The sequence below is a fragment of the Myotis brandtii genome, unplaced genomic scaffold (genome assembly GCF_000412655.1).
Source record: "Myotis brandtii unplaced genomic scaffold, ASM41265v1 scaffold36, whole genome shotgun sequence".
NCBI lineage: Eukaryota > Metazoa > Chordata > Mammalia > Chiroptera > Vespertilionidae > Myotis > Myotis brandtii.
Genome location: NW_005363836.1, coordinates 4,158,074 through 4,173,811, shown reverse-complemented (window position 1 = coordinate 4,173,811; position 15,738 = coordinate 4,158,074). Strand labels below are relative to the sequence as shown.

Genomic DNA, 15,738 nt, shown 5'->3' with positions numbered 1-15,738 from the left:
TGCCACAATATGTCTAGCATTACTGGATTCTTTAGAATAAGTGCTTTTTTTTTTTTTTTTACTATAGCTGCTGGTCTTGATCAGAATGAAAATTCTAAGGGTAAAGAGATAGCAGCAAGTCAGAGCAAGACATTACTAATGGCAATGTTGGTTTAATTCAAAATAGAGTTCTTACATCCACATTATAATAATGGTAAATACCATCATTTGGAACCATGAAAAAGTATATATAGAGAGATAAGGACAATTAAATAATCATTGTACTCAATATCTATGTACAGACCACATAATTTGTGAAAAGCTCTCCATTAGACACTATGCAGAATGTAATGAAAGAACATATGGTATTAAGGACAAAGCTACCTTTAAAAGAAAATATAAAATGTGGCTTTTGCTCTGCACATAAGTGCGAATCATTATTGTGATTCTGGTTAAGACTCATGAGTATACACGTTTGTAAGATCCATCTTTCCCTAAGATCACTTTTGACTTTATTCTTCTGATATATGGTGATAGGCTGGCCACTAGGCACTTACAATATAATTTATTTAAAATGTATTTATGATTTAATTTGAAAACAACTTTTCATGCATGCTTGGTTTTTTGGGATGCAAAGTCCTTAAGTACTTTCAGCATAATGGTGGACACAAGTAAACACTGTGACAAGACATGAAAGACACCCAGTTACAGTGACGAGACAGATGCAAATAAAATTTACTTTAAACCTCAAATCCTGTCATTAAATTCCCTACTTTCACCACCTCCATGGACATAGTATATTATTAACAATATTAGGCTCACCCACAAAGCCCCATTTTTGGAATGTATCCATATATGTAACACAAAATTGTTAGGAAAAGTAATTCTCTACTTGACAGGTTATTTTTATGTGTTGCTACTTTCAGCTCACCCTTCCATACACACTAAAAAGGCACTTTTGAAATCTAATATCAAAAGATAAGTATTGCACTGTCCACTTATTTGTACCTGGCCATAGTCATTTGCTTGTTTTGTTACCAAAAGATAAGTATTGCACTGTCCACTTATTTGTACCTACATGTCACATGGCCATAGTCATTTGCTTGTTTTGTTAACAACAGGTAAATCGAAGCACTGAGCATTAATAAAATATACCTACACTTTTGTGTGCTCATGTCTAAAATCACAGAATTAGGTCATTATGTTTTTTGGATTGGGCATACATCTTAAAACAATTTGAGATTGTTTATTTACCTCTCACCTTGCCAACCCACCAAGAATACTCATTTTTTTTTAGGGGAAAAAGGTGTTTCTTGAGTTGTAAGAGTGCATGGAACTAAGGAAAACAAGAGAAACTTTCATTGCAGCCTGGCTTACCTGGCTTGAGATGAGCAAATGGAATTTCGCCGGTGAGAAGTTCCCACAGACACAGAGCGTAGCTGAAGACATCAGCTTTGATGGTGTAGCGTGTGCACTGCGTGAAGACCTCAGGAGCCATCCAGCGGAGGTTCTGTGTGTGGAGAAACATCCACAGGTCATTTATTCACCATGCGTTTAGTTCTTCTACCATAGAACAGTGTTCTTCTTGGTGAGGACTTGCTTGTTAAGTGTCTTCCCAACTTTCTCAAAAGACAAAAACGTAAAATAACATTGGCACTGTGCTACACTCAATTTGTCCAATAAATAATGTGTTTACTGTTGTTCAGTTTTTCAAAAGACATTTTTTGTAATCATTGGAAGATCATGAAATCCATAATTTTTCCAAAAATATTGCAACAATAGGAACAATCGAGTTTCCCCGTTTCTTATTAAGTGATGATCAACAGCAGAGCTTTTGTTGTTTTTGTTTATCTTTGATCACCTTTCCCCCAGAAGCCTTATAAGTTTCTGAATGGCGAGCCTTGATGTTCATCCAGGAAATCTATATTTCCCTCCGAGTGAATCTACACACTGTGGGAGGCACCGTCCCTCCTTTAGATCTGCAGGTTATAATTTAGGAAATCACTAAATGAGGCCCATAAATAGTACCCTCATGACTGAGGAGAGAAGAGGCCTCTGGGGAGTGCCCAGAATATACTATGAAGTAGATTTCTCATGGGCAGGATCAGGTCTGTCTTACCTCCTTTGTTGGCCCAGACATGTTATTTCTGAATGCTGCTTGTGCAATAGCCCAGAAAGAAAGCCCATGAAATGTTACAAGTCAGTTTCTCTGCACAAAGCTCTATCCTCATGTTTAGATGGCATTATTTACATTCTTTTCTCTTGCAATTATGTAGTTTTCAGTTTTAGGTATCTTTCCATTCTGAAATGCTAATGCATACATTTGGTTTATTTGTGGCTTAGGCAACAGCTCTAGATTTTGAGTTAGAAGATGCATCTTCTAGATTTGGCTCTGCCACTATTTGGGGTGCTCTGGGCAAGTCTCTCATGCTTTCAGGAATTTAGATTCCTCGGGGGCATAATAGGAGGAAAAAGCCCTTCAGCTCTAAAACCCCTTGGCTCCATAATCATAGCAATGAACTTCGCCAAACACCTTCTTTCTTTGTATTTCCGTGGAAGGAAACCAGAATTTTTACTGAAATTCTGTGTGTAGTGCTGGCTGCTGGTAATTCTTTTGAAGTGTCTACCTTATTTTGAAATCATGCATAATTATAGCTTTCCAAGAACATCTTTATTCCGATTATGGTCCTCACATGCTATTCCTCCACACGAGCTTTCAAATTCCAAATAGCCTCCTTTTATACAGGAGATTATGCGTTGTGTCACAACATTGCCTAAGTGGGAGTAGGCATACAGTATGCCCGATTTTTCATAGGCAGGTAATAGAGGAATTAGCAAACTTACATAAGGCCATATAACTGGTAAGAAACAAAATAGTCTTCACAATAAACTTAGAGTAGTGCTGTGCTTAAAGACTACACGCTGCTGCCACAATAAAAGGATGTAACTCACTGTTGGTGAAATGCAATTCAATTCCATTCAATGAAAGTTTGTTTAGTCAGAGAATCTCAACTGGCCTCATTTTAGAGTCACCCGAGGGAACTTTTAAAGGATACAGGTACACAAACTCAACACTAGGCCAATAAAATCAGAATTTCTGGGGACTGAATTTAAATAGTATATGTTAAAAAAGTTTCCAAAGTGATTTAAATGTGCAACCTGGGGTGAGAACCACTGTTTAGCTATCTCTATGTTCCAGGTACCAGATGAGGTCTTTGTGTCCTATCAAAAGAGGACACACTTTTCACACCACCCTGATACCCTACCATTTCCCTTGCTTACTTCACTCCAGTCACTCTGGCCTTGAACACACACAGAACTCTCCTGCCTCAGGGCCTTTGCACTTCCTGTTTCCCCTGTCTGTACTGCTCTTTCCCCTACATGGACAACTCACACATCAGTTCTCTTATGAGACGTTGTCTTTCCTTCTCATCCAATCTAAACGGCACCCCCATCACTTTCCTTTCATACATCTGCTTTGTTTTTCCTTCATGACACTTATCACCACTTATTTTGTTAACTTGCTCAGAGTCTATCTTTTTCTAGTAGGAACAAGAACTTTATTTTGTCTGCTCTAATATCCCCAGTTCCCAAATGAATGTCTGACATCTAGAAGGTGCTTCATAAATATTTACTGAACAGATGAATGAAACCTAACTGGGGAAACCAACATGTATAATCCTACTTGGATTCAACATGGTCCATGATGTTTTTCCTGCCTTTATCTCTAACTCATCTCTCACTTTTTCTTCCTCAGACAGTACATGCCAACAGTGCCAAGCTTATGAAGTTCTCCCAGGAAGTCTGATATTTCTCATCCTCCCTTATGTATTTGCTCATGCTATTGTTGACTGCCTGACACCCCCTCCTGTTTCTTACACGTCTGATTTACATCTACCCATCCCACCTGTGCGCCCATCACTATGTCACACCATATCACTGAACCTCCACACTGCTTTAAATTCCCGTTCTCCTCACTAGAAAATGAGCTCTTTGAGATCAAGGACTGGGCTTTTATCCACATTTTGCATTCCTGGCCCTTTGCCCAATGCCTGGCACCTAGTAGGCCCTCAATAAATGTTTGTTGAACGAATAGGAGTACAAACCAGCATTGCAAAATGCCACAAAGGCACAGAGAGAAAAGTGTATGGGGAGGAGGTGGAAAGGTGGGCAGGTTATGGAAGGAAAGGTACTTAAAATGAATGTGACTTCCTGGGCCTGGCAAGAAAAGGAGACTTCCTCCAGGGAGGGTGCAGGGAGCACTTCAGAGTCACAGGGATGTGAAAGTGAATGGTGTGTCTGCAAGATGGTTAAGTGGGGTGTGTGCTGGAGCACAGGGAATTTGAGAGACCTTGTCATGGGACAGGAGGTCACAGAGGGGTCTGGGGCCAGATTGGGAAGGGCAGGAGGCTTCCAGGCAAAGGAATTGGGATGTTGGCCTGTGGGAAGTGGACATTATTGATGGTTTACAGGAGGAGGTAAACGGTCAAAACACAACACTTGGCTGATTTTGCAAAGAATGAACTGGAAGAGAGGACTGAGTTAGAAGCCTATTGCCATAATCCAGGAGAGAGAGGCTGAGGGCCTGAACTGAGGCAGTGGAAAGTGAGAAACTGGGATGAACTTAAAAAAGAAAAGAAACAATCAGAAAAATGATTGAGTAATGTGTCAGAGAAAGCAGGAAAAGGAAGGAATGACAAATTAACCCAAGCTTGGGTAATTAAATAACACAGATACTCCAAAAAAGAGTGTACAGTTTTTTGGCGTTGGGAGTATGAAGGAGGGGGCAGGTGATGAATTTAATTGCAGACATTTTGAGTACCATGATACTTGCTTCAGATGTTAAAGCTTATACTATTTTACTTAAACATTAATGCTTGGCTATGGCACCTATTGTCTTATAATGTTAAAGTGGAACATGAGTTGTCAATAGATGCTGATGAGCTACAAATTTTCTAGTGAGTTACCTATTAAGTTTTAACTATACTACTTAATAAGGAGATCTGAATATGAAAACCAATTATCCATGCCTGCCATGTACTTATCAGTTACATTTGAAACAAATTCTGTATTATCTTATTCATAACATTTTTCATATATATATATTTTAATTATATATATATAATCTATTTTCTTCTGGGACAGCCTTGAAATGGGTTCTTTGAGGGCTTACTGAAAATAAAAGCACAAAACATTATCCTGCCCCTGGGACAATGGCATTTCTTCCACTTAAAGCTGCTCTCAATCTCACTTCCTCTCATTCTGAGTGCACACATTTTAATTGTTTCACAATTTTAGGGAACACAAGCAGCAGCAAACCCCAGGTTGTTTTGTCATGTTGTCTTCATCCAGAGACTGTAGAAATCTTGATTCTGAGGGAAACAAAACAAATCCAGGTCAAAGGACATATCTTAAAACCAGGGTCAAAGATTACAGCTAAAATGTTGAAACCCTAAGAAACCTCTACCTTCTTTAACTTCTCAGTTCCTTTATTTTAGCTGAGGATACCCAAGGGGGGAAACTGAAAATAAATTATATACTTAACAAAAAGCAGGATCATTGAAATCTGAATGACTTAGAGAAGTGCAGTTGTCAGGGTGGAATCTAATGTCTGTCACACAATATGAGGCACAAGCTATGCAAGGAAGAAAGAAACTGATATCATTTGAGGAATTATACATAAAAATCTCACCTCCAAAATCTGCCACCACAGCATGCCCGTCTTCATAGAGAAGAATATTGTGACTGTAAAAAAAAAAAAAAAACATAACAGACTTTGAGTAAACTTTATTTCCTAATCTGACTGGCCTCTCAAGGAGGAGGTCAACAGTAATCATTTGTTTATTCTAGAATCTAAACAAGCCTCAGAAGCTAGCAGAGATCTCAGGCTAGTGGCTCTGATTTTTTTAGTTTTCCAATTCAAAAGCAATATTTTAAAATTTGTTGTCATCTTATATCTGATTTTGAAAGTATACAAAGTATCCTACTTTAGATAAATTTTCTAAAGTTGTCCAAAAGACTAATTAGCTGAAGATCCGATTATTAGCTCTTTAAAGCTCATCTGGTAACACAATTTGGTTATAGGCAAAGAGTAAAGGCATTTGTGAGCATATTGGTGTCAGAGCCAGGGAGCCAGCTTGCCACAAGGACAGCTCAAGGCAGGGCCTGACATGAGAAGGAATCTATGAAAAATGTCTTGGCCGATACGTTTTTGCTACAATCTCAAGACATATGAGTGTTTTTAAGGCCTGTGAGATAAAACCAAGTTACTTTTGAAGATCTCAGGGAAGAAAAGTGCTTAAAGGTCATCAATGTTCTCTTTTCCAAACCAGAATTCAAGCTAATTTAATTTGAAGAATTTAACCAAGGCTGGGACAACCCAAAGAGAGGTCATCTGTCCCACAAACTAGTGACTTGGCTATATTCCCTATGCTGTACTTAAGAAAGACATTCAATAAGAACAAATAAATTAAAAGAAACTGAAAATACACAATCATGAGTTTGGAAGGGTAAAGATTATAGTATTCATTAGTCAGCAAGTATTTATGGATCACCACTCAGGAATCTATAAATAAATATTTAAAATTCAGATAATCTTACATTTGGAAGAGACATTACCACTAACCAAGTTAAACCCTTTCAGTTTATAAAGGAGTTGTCCAAAGCTTAGAGAATTTGTCTATCTATGCGAGGTCATATAAGTAGCCAGTGGCAGCGAAGATACAGAAACAAGTTCATCTAGGCCCATGGTCGGCAAACCGCGGCTCGCGAGCCACATGCGGCTCTTTGGCCCCTTCAGTGTGGCTCTTCCACAAAATACCACGTGCGGGCGTGCATGTACAGTGCGATTGAAACTTCGTGGCCCATGCACAGAAGTCGGTATTTTGTGGAAGAGCCGGTATTTTGTGGAAGAGCCACACTGAAGGGTCCAAAGAGCCGCATGTGGCTCGCAAGCCGCAGTTTGCCGAGCCGCAGTTTGCTGACCACTGATCTAGGCCACCATCTCAGATCTTAGAATAGTGCCTGGCAAATAGTAAGTGATCAATTAATTTTATGAATCATCCTTGTGTCATTACAGACCTTTCCCCAAAGCATAATATTTACTTTCTCACATTATCAAGACACTCTGCGAGAAGCAAATGATGCAAGTCATAGATTCCATCTTCAAGAGCATATCATCAGCTAATGAAAATGAAGATGAATGTGGGTAGTACAAGAATTTAATAAAACAGTGTAGATGTAAAAAAGAATTAGCTTTGAAGTGGGCTTTGAGGGACAGTCACAAACACTGGCGGAAAGCTGATCATGTGCCAGGAAATTTTCTCTATACTGAGATATAGTGGTGAACAGGCAAAGAGCTTGTGAGCTTATGTTGCATTGAATAGGAAATGAGGCAGAGACAAAGGGGAAAAGAAATGCAGGTTAGGGGACTCTCTTGGTAAAGGCCAAGAGATGGAAATATGTATAGTCTGTAATCAGAATAATAAGAATGTATTTACTAAGTTAGAGAGGACATGCTAGAGAATAATGGGGGCAAATTGAGTAGATGAGGGGTTGGATTACAAGGGAATTTGAAAGCCAGGGGAGGAATTCTTGACTTGCTACAAGGAGATTGCAAGTTTTTAGACATAGGATGTAATGCTCTGAAAGTAGAGACTAGTGTAACAATTTTAGGTTCTAGGTACCAAAGGAGGAAAGCAAGGGGAGAGTGTCTGGTCCTTAGGTAGTATCATTTTGTCTGGTCCTGCCAAGGCAACTGAAGGCGGGACTCAAAATTCAATAAATCTAGGAGCATTTTTCATAGCAACATAATTTTTAAGTTGATAATTTTGTATGGCCCTCAAATGATGTTATGAATATCCAAATGGCCCTTGGCAGAAAAAATGTTCCCCACCCCTGAAAGTAAGAAGGTACAGTGAAAAACAAACAAACATAAAAACGATAGGGTGAATTCATGAAAACATCTGAAAGGAGTGTCTAAATCTTGGGGAAGCTTAGACTTAGGGGGGGGCGGGAAGAGAACAAATACCAAGGATTGCCTTCAAGTTCTCTAGTTTAGAATTCTTAAGCCCAAAGCAATAACATATCCAATTAGAAAGAGTTGTCATACCAAAAATCCTGTGAGTTTTTATGAAAAGGACAGTGGCTGACTTGGGAAGCTGAGGAGTTTGACTATAGTCAATGTTGTGTTTGTCAAGGTTGGATTCACCAGATATATAACTATTCTTTTTCATCATACCAATCAGCGACAGCATTGGGTCATTGGCATTGGGGTTGATGTCACTTAGGGAGCTGAAACCAGCTATGACAGTAGGAGTGATACAATTATTATTAGTGATAAGGTCAAGAGCCTATTACTGAGCTATGTCATAAACTGCAAGTTTTTTGAGAAGAGTGAGAATAATGAAAATTGTGGGAGTGGTGGGGCAGTAGCAGAGAGGGTGGTCGCGAAGACAGAAGGCAGTAAATATCTCATGATAGCTTCCTGTGGGCAGGTACTGGTACTTTTGAGATTTTTTTCCATTCCTCACGAGCTCACTATGTGGTTGGTATTAGCATATCTAGTCTCCAGATGGATAATTGAGGTTCAGAGTGGTTACATCAGATGGCCAGTGTCACAGCTGGTAAGAGGTGAAGGCAGCATTCAAATTCCATTCTCCAAAGTCTGCCCTTTTTAGGAGAAGCTGACTCCCTGAGGACTGCTACAACTAGATATAGAGGCAGAAGTTCCAGAAACTCTGTTTGGGTGAATAGAGGCCTAGCAGCAAGTGCTCCAAATGCTGGTGTTCAAAGTACAACTGTAAGGTCATGAGAACGAAGCTGGTAAACTGCATGGAAATAAATATAATACCTCTGGACCACCAAGTCACATAGCATGTCAGGACTACACTTCCACCCTCCCAGAGCATGGTTGGTGTGCCATTTGTAGGTGCATGAGGCACAGTCACTAGGAACAGAGAACTTGCTAAGTGACCTGGGAAGGACACCAGACACATGAAAAGTGTCAGTGCCATGGAGATTATCATTAGGATCAGAAGAGAGAAATAAAAGAAAGGTGATGGACATTCTAAGACTTTTTCTCCCTGATAAGACCACCTGTGTGTTCATTTTTATCTGTTTGCTTTTGTATAAAACTCTGGAAAGAGACAGTCTTTTGTTCTGTATGGCACTTTATGGAACATCTTCAGGCATAAAACATTTGGTGGAAACAGTCCTGTGAGTCAGACCCATTGGATTTGAATTTGATAGATTAGCAAACCTGTCAGTAATTGGTTGAGTTAGCTCCTTAGCCCAAGTCTTACCATCTGAGAGGAAAGACTCCAGGAGAAGAAAGGGGCAGGAGATGAGAGGAGATAGGTTACACTGAGGAAAGGAGAACACTGGTGAACAGATACTGTAATAAACAAATATGTACATACTAGAGGCCCGTTGCAGGAAGATTCCTGCAAGAATAGGGCTTCCTCGGGCCTATCCCTGCAAGAATAGGGCTACCTAAGGCCAGAGCGAAGCAGAGAAGGGAGAGATGCCCGCCTTGGTGGGCTTTGCTCCCATCTCGGCTGCCTCGGCTCCTCCCTTCTCCACCACTTCCCTCCCTCCCTTCTCCGTCACTTTGCTCCCTCCTGTCTCTGCTGCTTTGGCTCCCTCCCGTCTCCGCTGCCTCGCTCCCTCCCGTCTCTGCTGCCTCACTCCCTCCCATGTCTGCCACCTCACTCCCTCCCATCTATGCTGTCTCGCTCCCTCCCATCTCCGCTGCCTCAGCTTCCTCCCTTCTCCATCACTTCACTCCCTCCTGTCTCTGCTGCCTCGCTCCCTCCCATGTCTGCTGCCTCACTCCCTCCCATGTCCAACGCTTTGCTCCCTCCTGTCTCCACTGCCTCGCTCCCTCCATTCTCCACCACTTCGCTCCCTCCCGTCTCTGCTACCTCGCTCCCTCCGTGTCCACTGCCTCAGCTCCGCTTCTGTCTCCACTACCTCAACTCTGTTTCCTTCTCTGCCACTTTGCTCCCTTCTGCAGCACTTGGCTTCCTTCCAGGCTGTCTTCAGTCTCTGCTCCGGGCCTGTGTATGCAAATTAACCACCATCTTTGTTGGGTTAATTTGCATATCACTCTGATTGGCTGGTGGGCACAGCGGAGGGACGGTCAATTTGCATGTTTCTCTTTTATTAGTGTAGATAGATAAGCTATGCCCACACACATATGTACACACACCTGCTTTCACAATTCTCAGGAAACATTGTTAAGGGTGAATGCCACCGATGAAAGCTCTCCAAATAGCAGTAAGTAGTGGTAAGAACATTATAGAAAGTGAAATAGATAAAGGTCAACGAGTCCTTAATTCTTACAGTAATTTTCATCATTTCTGAATTCAACATTTGATTTCATCTAAGTGCATAGAATTTTGAAAGTCCATGCTATTTGGTAATTTGTAATTTTGTTGTGTCAAGTGAGGCTTGAGCTCAGAAGCAAGTTGCTGAGCAGAATGTGCCAGGTCAACCTTGCAGCGACAGCAGCTCAAAGGGCTTTAGTGCTGCCTCTGGTCATCCTGCATTTTAGGAGAAATGATGTGCTAGGATGGTGTTCACCAGTGTGGGGACAAGCACAGGCTTATCCTTCCTGCTGTGAAGGCCCAATTCTGTGCTAGAAACGGCAGTGTGTGCGTTCAGAGACCACAGTCTAATTGGGAATGAAATACGAAGTAAAAGGTGGGAACATCACCACCACACATAAGCTGGAATTTAAAGTGTTTTTCACTGTGAGAGACCTAGAAAAGAATACAATGACTATAAGAGTTAACCCTGAAAAAGGTCCTTAATGAAATAGAATAAAGGGTCTTAAGAGATAGGAGAGACAGGAGATAGTGTGTAGGACAAAAACCTAGAGTTAAAATACCTGTGTTTTTTGTTTTTGTTTGTTTGTTTTTGCTGCTACTAGTCCTGTGATTTTGGACAGATTATAATCTTTAACTTTCTGAGTCTTTAAAAATTATGAGAGGAATGAAAGAAATGAAGAGATAATGCTTGGAGCTTTGTAAATGGTGAACTGCTAGGTAGGCATTGGTTATTACTAATACACATGAGAGCTCCTTTGCAGAGTGTGTGTATGACTTAAAGGCAAGTGCACTGTGTAAACTGTAAAGCTCCCGCTTAGACCTACAGAGCTTCTTCCTTTCCCTTCACAAAACTCTTACTGCTTTGACTGAATGACCGCATTTCCCCTGAAGGAACCTTTGTTCCCCTGACTGCACTGATCTGCGGTATTTGGACTTGGCTCCAGCTTTGTCTTTTATCATGAAGCATGTGATTTGAGTCAATTGTTTATGTAACAGAATGGAGTATTTATCTCTCTGAAGTGTCTGCCCCTTCCAGATCACTCCACAATAAATTCTTTTAACCTTAACAATGCATGCACTTAGCAGAGTACAAAATATAACCGAAAACAAGATTTACTTCATCCAAATAAGGAAGGGGACTCAGTCCGTGCTCTGACCTTCAGTTCTTTCTTCCACAGCAACAAAGTTCACTTTCAGAGAAGAATAAGTCATTTTCAGTGTGTGTGTGTGTGTGTGTGTGTGTGTGTGTGTGTGTGTGTTTTCAGTGTTTTCTCCAGTTCTCTTTTAAACAGAAGTGAATGGAAGTTAAATTCTGCTGGTTCCTTGTGACAAAAGAAAATTTTCTCCAACCTCAGAACTGAATTAATTTAATGAAGTCATTATGTAAGCATCATGACTCTTTTCATTTTAATTGCCTGTATTGAAAATTTACCTAAAGTACTCAAATGATTCATAATCAGTTGGTTATGCACTATAGTCCAATACTAATTGTCACCATTAATCAGGTTGGCCTGATTATTCGACCATTTTCCAATTCTGATTTTCTCCTAGAGCTGGACTGAGGTTCACTGTGGCCTTAGGAGGATCAAGGTGACTTGCTCCTCTCAATCTGCTACCACTAAGAGGTTGTTGTTTTAAAGTCACTTAAAAAAACCTGCATAATATTATTTTTTTTTCTGAATTATAGAGCCATATAACTGCCTTGCTACTAACAAACACTAGTTTAAGGGCACTGTGGCCAGCTTCTCAGTGTTCTTATTTGAATGGATGACAGCCCTAGAAATGTAACCGAATAACAGAACACTCATGCTCCCCAGACTTCCCACAAGCCACTGTTTTCTGATATGTGCCTGAAGGTGATTAACTTACATGATTAAAGACACATGGCTGTCGGCATGCCTGGAAGCATTCCAAGGGTTAAGTCAGTGGAAGCAATTAGGCTTCATTTTCAATCTCATCACACTGTGAAAGTCATTAGTTTACAAACACATCTGCCTGACAAGCAATCATTTTGACCTAATGCTGAGGAGTCCCGGATCTGCCTGCTGCCACAGCTTTGCCCATGTTGCTACGAGATGATCCAGAACTCCATTCCTGCTTCAGGCTTCTCTTGGGAGTACCATCTTCTCAACCTGCAGCATAGCAACCACACTGCTCTCTCCTCTTGAGCTACCCTTGAACCCCTTCTGAACACCTGCCACTGCCACACTCATTGGGGTCTCTTTACTTCTGACTATGGGACACCCCATTTCTTGCACTGCTTCCAATTTTTTCAAGTGTAATGTAACCAAGCACTTGAAATGCAGTGCAACTCACATTTACTTGCCTTAGAGATTAGTGCCCATTTCCTAAAAAATGCTCTCATGTCATCTAGATCAGCAACTTGTACACACAGGTATAGTTTTGTAGTCTCTCTTTTTTGGTATCTTTCTATCTCTGCTTCTTAAATCATGATGAAAGGAATTTTAGAGACAAAACAGGCAGGTTTAGGGAATAAAGAGGGTCCATGGGAGAGGAATGCACATGTGAAGGGCAGAAATAGCTCCAAGCTGCCAAAATGCTTAACATATTTTCATAGAGGATAGGGAAAAGTCATAGGGTGCAGGGAAGAGGGAAACATATTTTCAGATAAGATAGAGGAGTGTTGCAAGATACGAGGGAGAGAAATAGGGGGGTACCACATGGGTTTTGACCTTTGGAATTGATACTATGTAGTAGAGTGATCAATGAGGAAAGCACAGGGGTCCTAGATTAAGAAAGGTCCAATTAGAAAGGGTCATATTCATACAAAGAGCTACAGCATATATAATCTGGAGACAAAGGAACACGAGATAGATTTTTTTTAAAATTTTTTCCCATTAGAGAGAGATAGAGCAGGATTTTCCCATTTGGGACCCCTCCCGAGGGAGAGTTTGTATATGCTTCTAATAAACTTGCACATTTTTTACTAAAGAGATGTTAGTCCACGAATTTATTCTTCAATTTCATCAGACAAGAATCCATGAGAAGTCTGCACCCCGAGCCCCATGTTTCAATTATTAGGTAACAAAAAATAAAGACTCATTATCTTCATGAGGCATAACTACTGGAGGTACTGGGTTTGAGCCCCAAAACATGGAGATGGCACAGCTGGGTCTGTAGACCTTATTGATATTCCTGTATTATGTATGTTATGTGGCGATCAGACCCTCAGCAACCACTTGAGGCCCCTCACAATTTGGGCTGCACACAGAAACCAGGTAACAATTGTGTCAGTGACATCAGAAATCACATGCTTTGCTTCAGAGCCAAACAAAGCCTCTATCTATATTCCTGACTCTCTTTTGTCCCTGAGGGCTCAACATAAACTATTACTCCAGGACTATGACCACAACCAGAGGATTGTTGGTTCTCCTTCCCCCATAAGAAAAGTGAGGCCTGTGAAACTCTGTTTTGTAAATCTGATTTCATCAGGGCGCCCACCCCTCCTTGCCAAAAGCCAGCGAGCCCGAGCCTAGGTTTCCCTTTGAATCTTTTTGAAAGCAGTTCTTCACGGACACCGAGACCTGTAGTTTTCATTCCACATGCTTCCAGAAAGCAGCCCTGGTTTGGCTGCATGAGGACTGATTGAGACACCAGCCCTCGGCTCTAGAAAAGGCATGCAAGGGCACAGCCATGCGAACCGTGCAGGAGTCCCCCCGATTCATTCTAGAAGAGCAGTACACAGATTTTTTAACATAATCTAGGTAAGAGAGAAGGAACTGACCAAAGCCCCACATCATGAAACTCTAAACACTGAAAGCCTCATTTCAGTCAAGTCTTGGAAGCCACGGAAACAGAAAACTCCAATAAATGCAAAGGATTGCAGAACCTTGACTTTTCCTAAAACAAACTTCAGTCTGTCAGTTGAAGTATATTTGAAGGCTTACCTCTAAAGCTACAGGATTTGTCCCACTGCCAGTGGGATTGAAGAGGTGGATTATAAGATTTGTTTTGCAGTTAAACTCATTTATTGATGGTAATGTGAAAAAAAAATTCCTCACTCTTCACATACTATTTGCTCAGCACCATGAAATGCAACCTGAAGAGTGAAAATGACTGAACCACACACACACACACACACACACACACTATTGATTGTGAGATTTCCAAGAGTTAATGCCCTAGAATCAATAAGCAAATATAATTGTATTTTCTAAGTATGGCTACAGTTATTGCTTATCTTTATTAGGTATGCAAACTGCAAAATGGAACATTTTTGAATGCTGAAGTAACTATCAAGAATATCACAGGAGCCCTAGCTGGTTTGGCTCAGTGGATAGAGCGTCAACCTGCAGACTGAAGGGTCCCAGGTTCGATTCTGGTCAAGGGCACATGTAGGGTGTACAGGAGGCAGCCAATCAATGATTCTCTCTCATCATTGATGTTTCTATCTCTCTCTCCCTCTCCATTCCTCTCTGAAATGAATAAAAATATATTTTAAAAAAAGAATATCACAGGAAACACAGCTATGTATTCATGGTACATCATTGGTTCTATATTAATTTGAAATTGAGTAAGGGAGGACAGATATTGAAAAACATCATATTGACTATATTTTCTTCACAGAGTCTAAAATTTTCCTAAAGTGTTGGGACCATGGGTGAGCAGAGGGTTTTCTCTTCACACTATTGGTTGTGACACCTCTGTGTGGGTGGATCACAGGATGACAGTGTGCGGAAATTTTCTCCCACAAAGCGCATAGTCAAAACTTTGAGGAATGAAGAAAATGACAAAATATGTGCTACTCAAGTGTGGAAAAGAATAATTAACTAGTGTGATTACTAAAAAAGTCACAAAACTCAAAGCATCAAAGACGTGTCCAGCTTTTATTGCTCAGCTATCACCAAAATAGTGCTTCCTAGTGATGCTTCTGAACACTGGCTTTTAGAAATACTTGAACTATGCAAATCCCACGCTGTACATAAGCCTGCAAATGTATTGGACATTTAGCTTTGACAACAGAACACAAGTCTTCTAAAACCAAACACTGACGGGAAAATAATATGAATGTCCATGAAGCAGAAATGTGGAGGACCAAGACAAACAGGAGGTATAGCAAGTCATATTTTAGAATTCCAAGGGAGATTAGAAATCAGTAAATGATCTCTTTATAAAGAATTTTAAGAGCTTTGTTTTTTGTCAAGGTCACTTCATGGATCTCCTGACAAATAAGTTCTTTTCTTCCTGCATCACATACTTGCTTTTCTCTGATTTCTGAGGTCCCAAGCCTGTCTCCAGCCCTGTTAAGTGTGGAGATATAGATGCTAAAGGTGTCAATCACTTTTACCAAAAAGTGTCCTAGGACTCTTCTCATTCCCATTTAAGACCATTATAAACTGATGAACAAAAATAGATACAGAGGCAGAGCAGCATCGAACAGACTGTCAAACTACAGCGGGAAGGCCAG

General features: G+C 40.6%; 1 protein-coding gene across 1 annotated transcript in view; it reads right to left on the bottom strand.

The window, feature by feature from the left end:
* The window catches only part of LOC102250129 (serine/threonine-protein kinase TNNI3K), a 317,621-nt gene that overhangs the window by 90,455 nt on the left and 211,428 nt on the right, over nt 1-15,738 (bottom strand). Inside the window, exons 19-21 of the mRNA XM_005871916.2 lie at nt 5,672-5,724; nt 5,299-5,351; nt 1,357-1,489 (exon numbers count right to left, since the gene is read on the bottom strand). Coding sequence (XP_005871978.1) covers nt 1,357-1,489; nt 5,299-5,351; nt 5,672-5,724 — 239 coding nt within the window. The remainder of the gene's footprint in view (nt 1-1,356; nt 1,490-5,298; nt 5,352-5,671; nt 5,725-15,738) is intronic.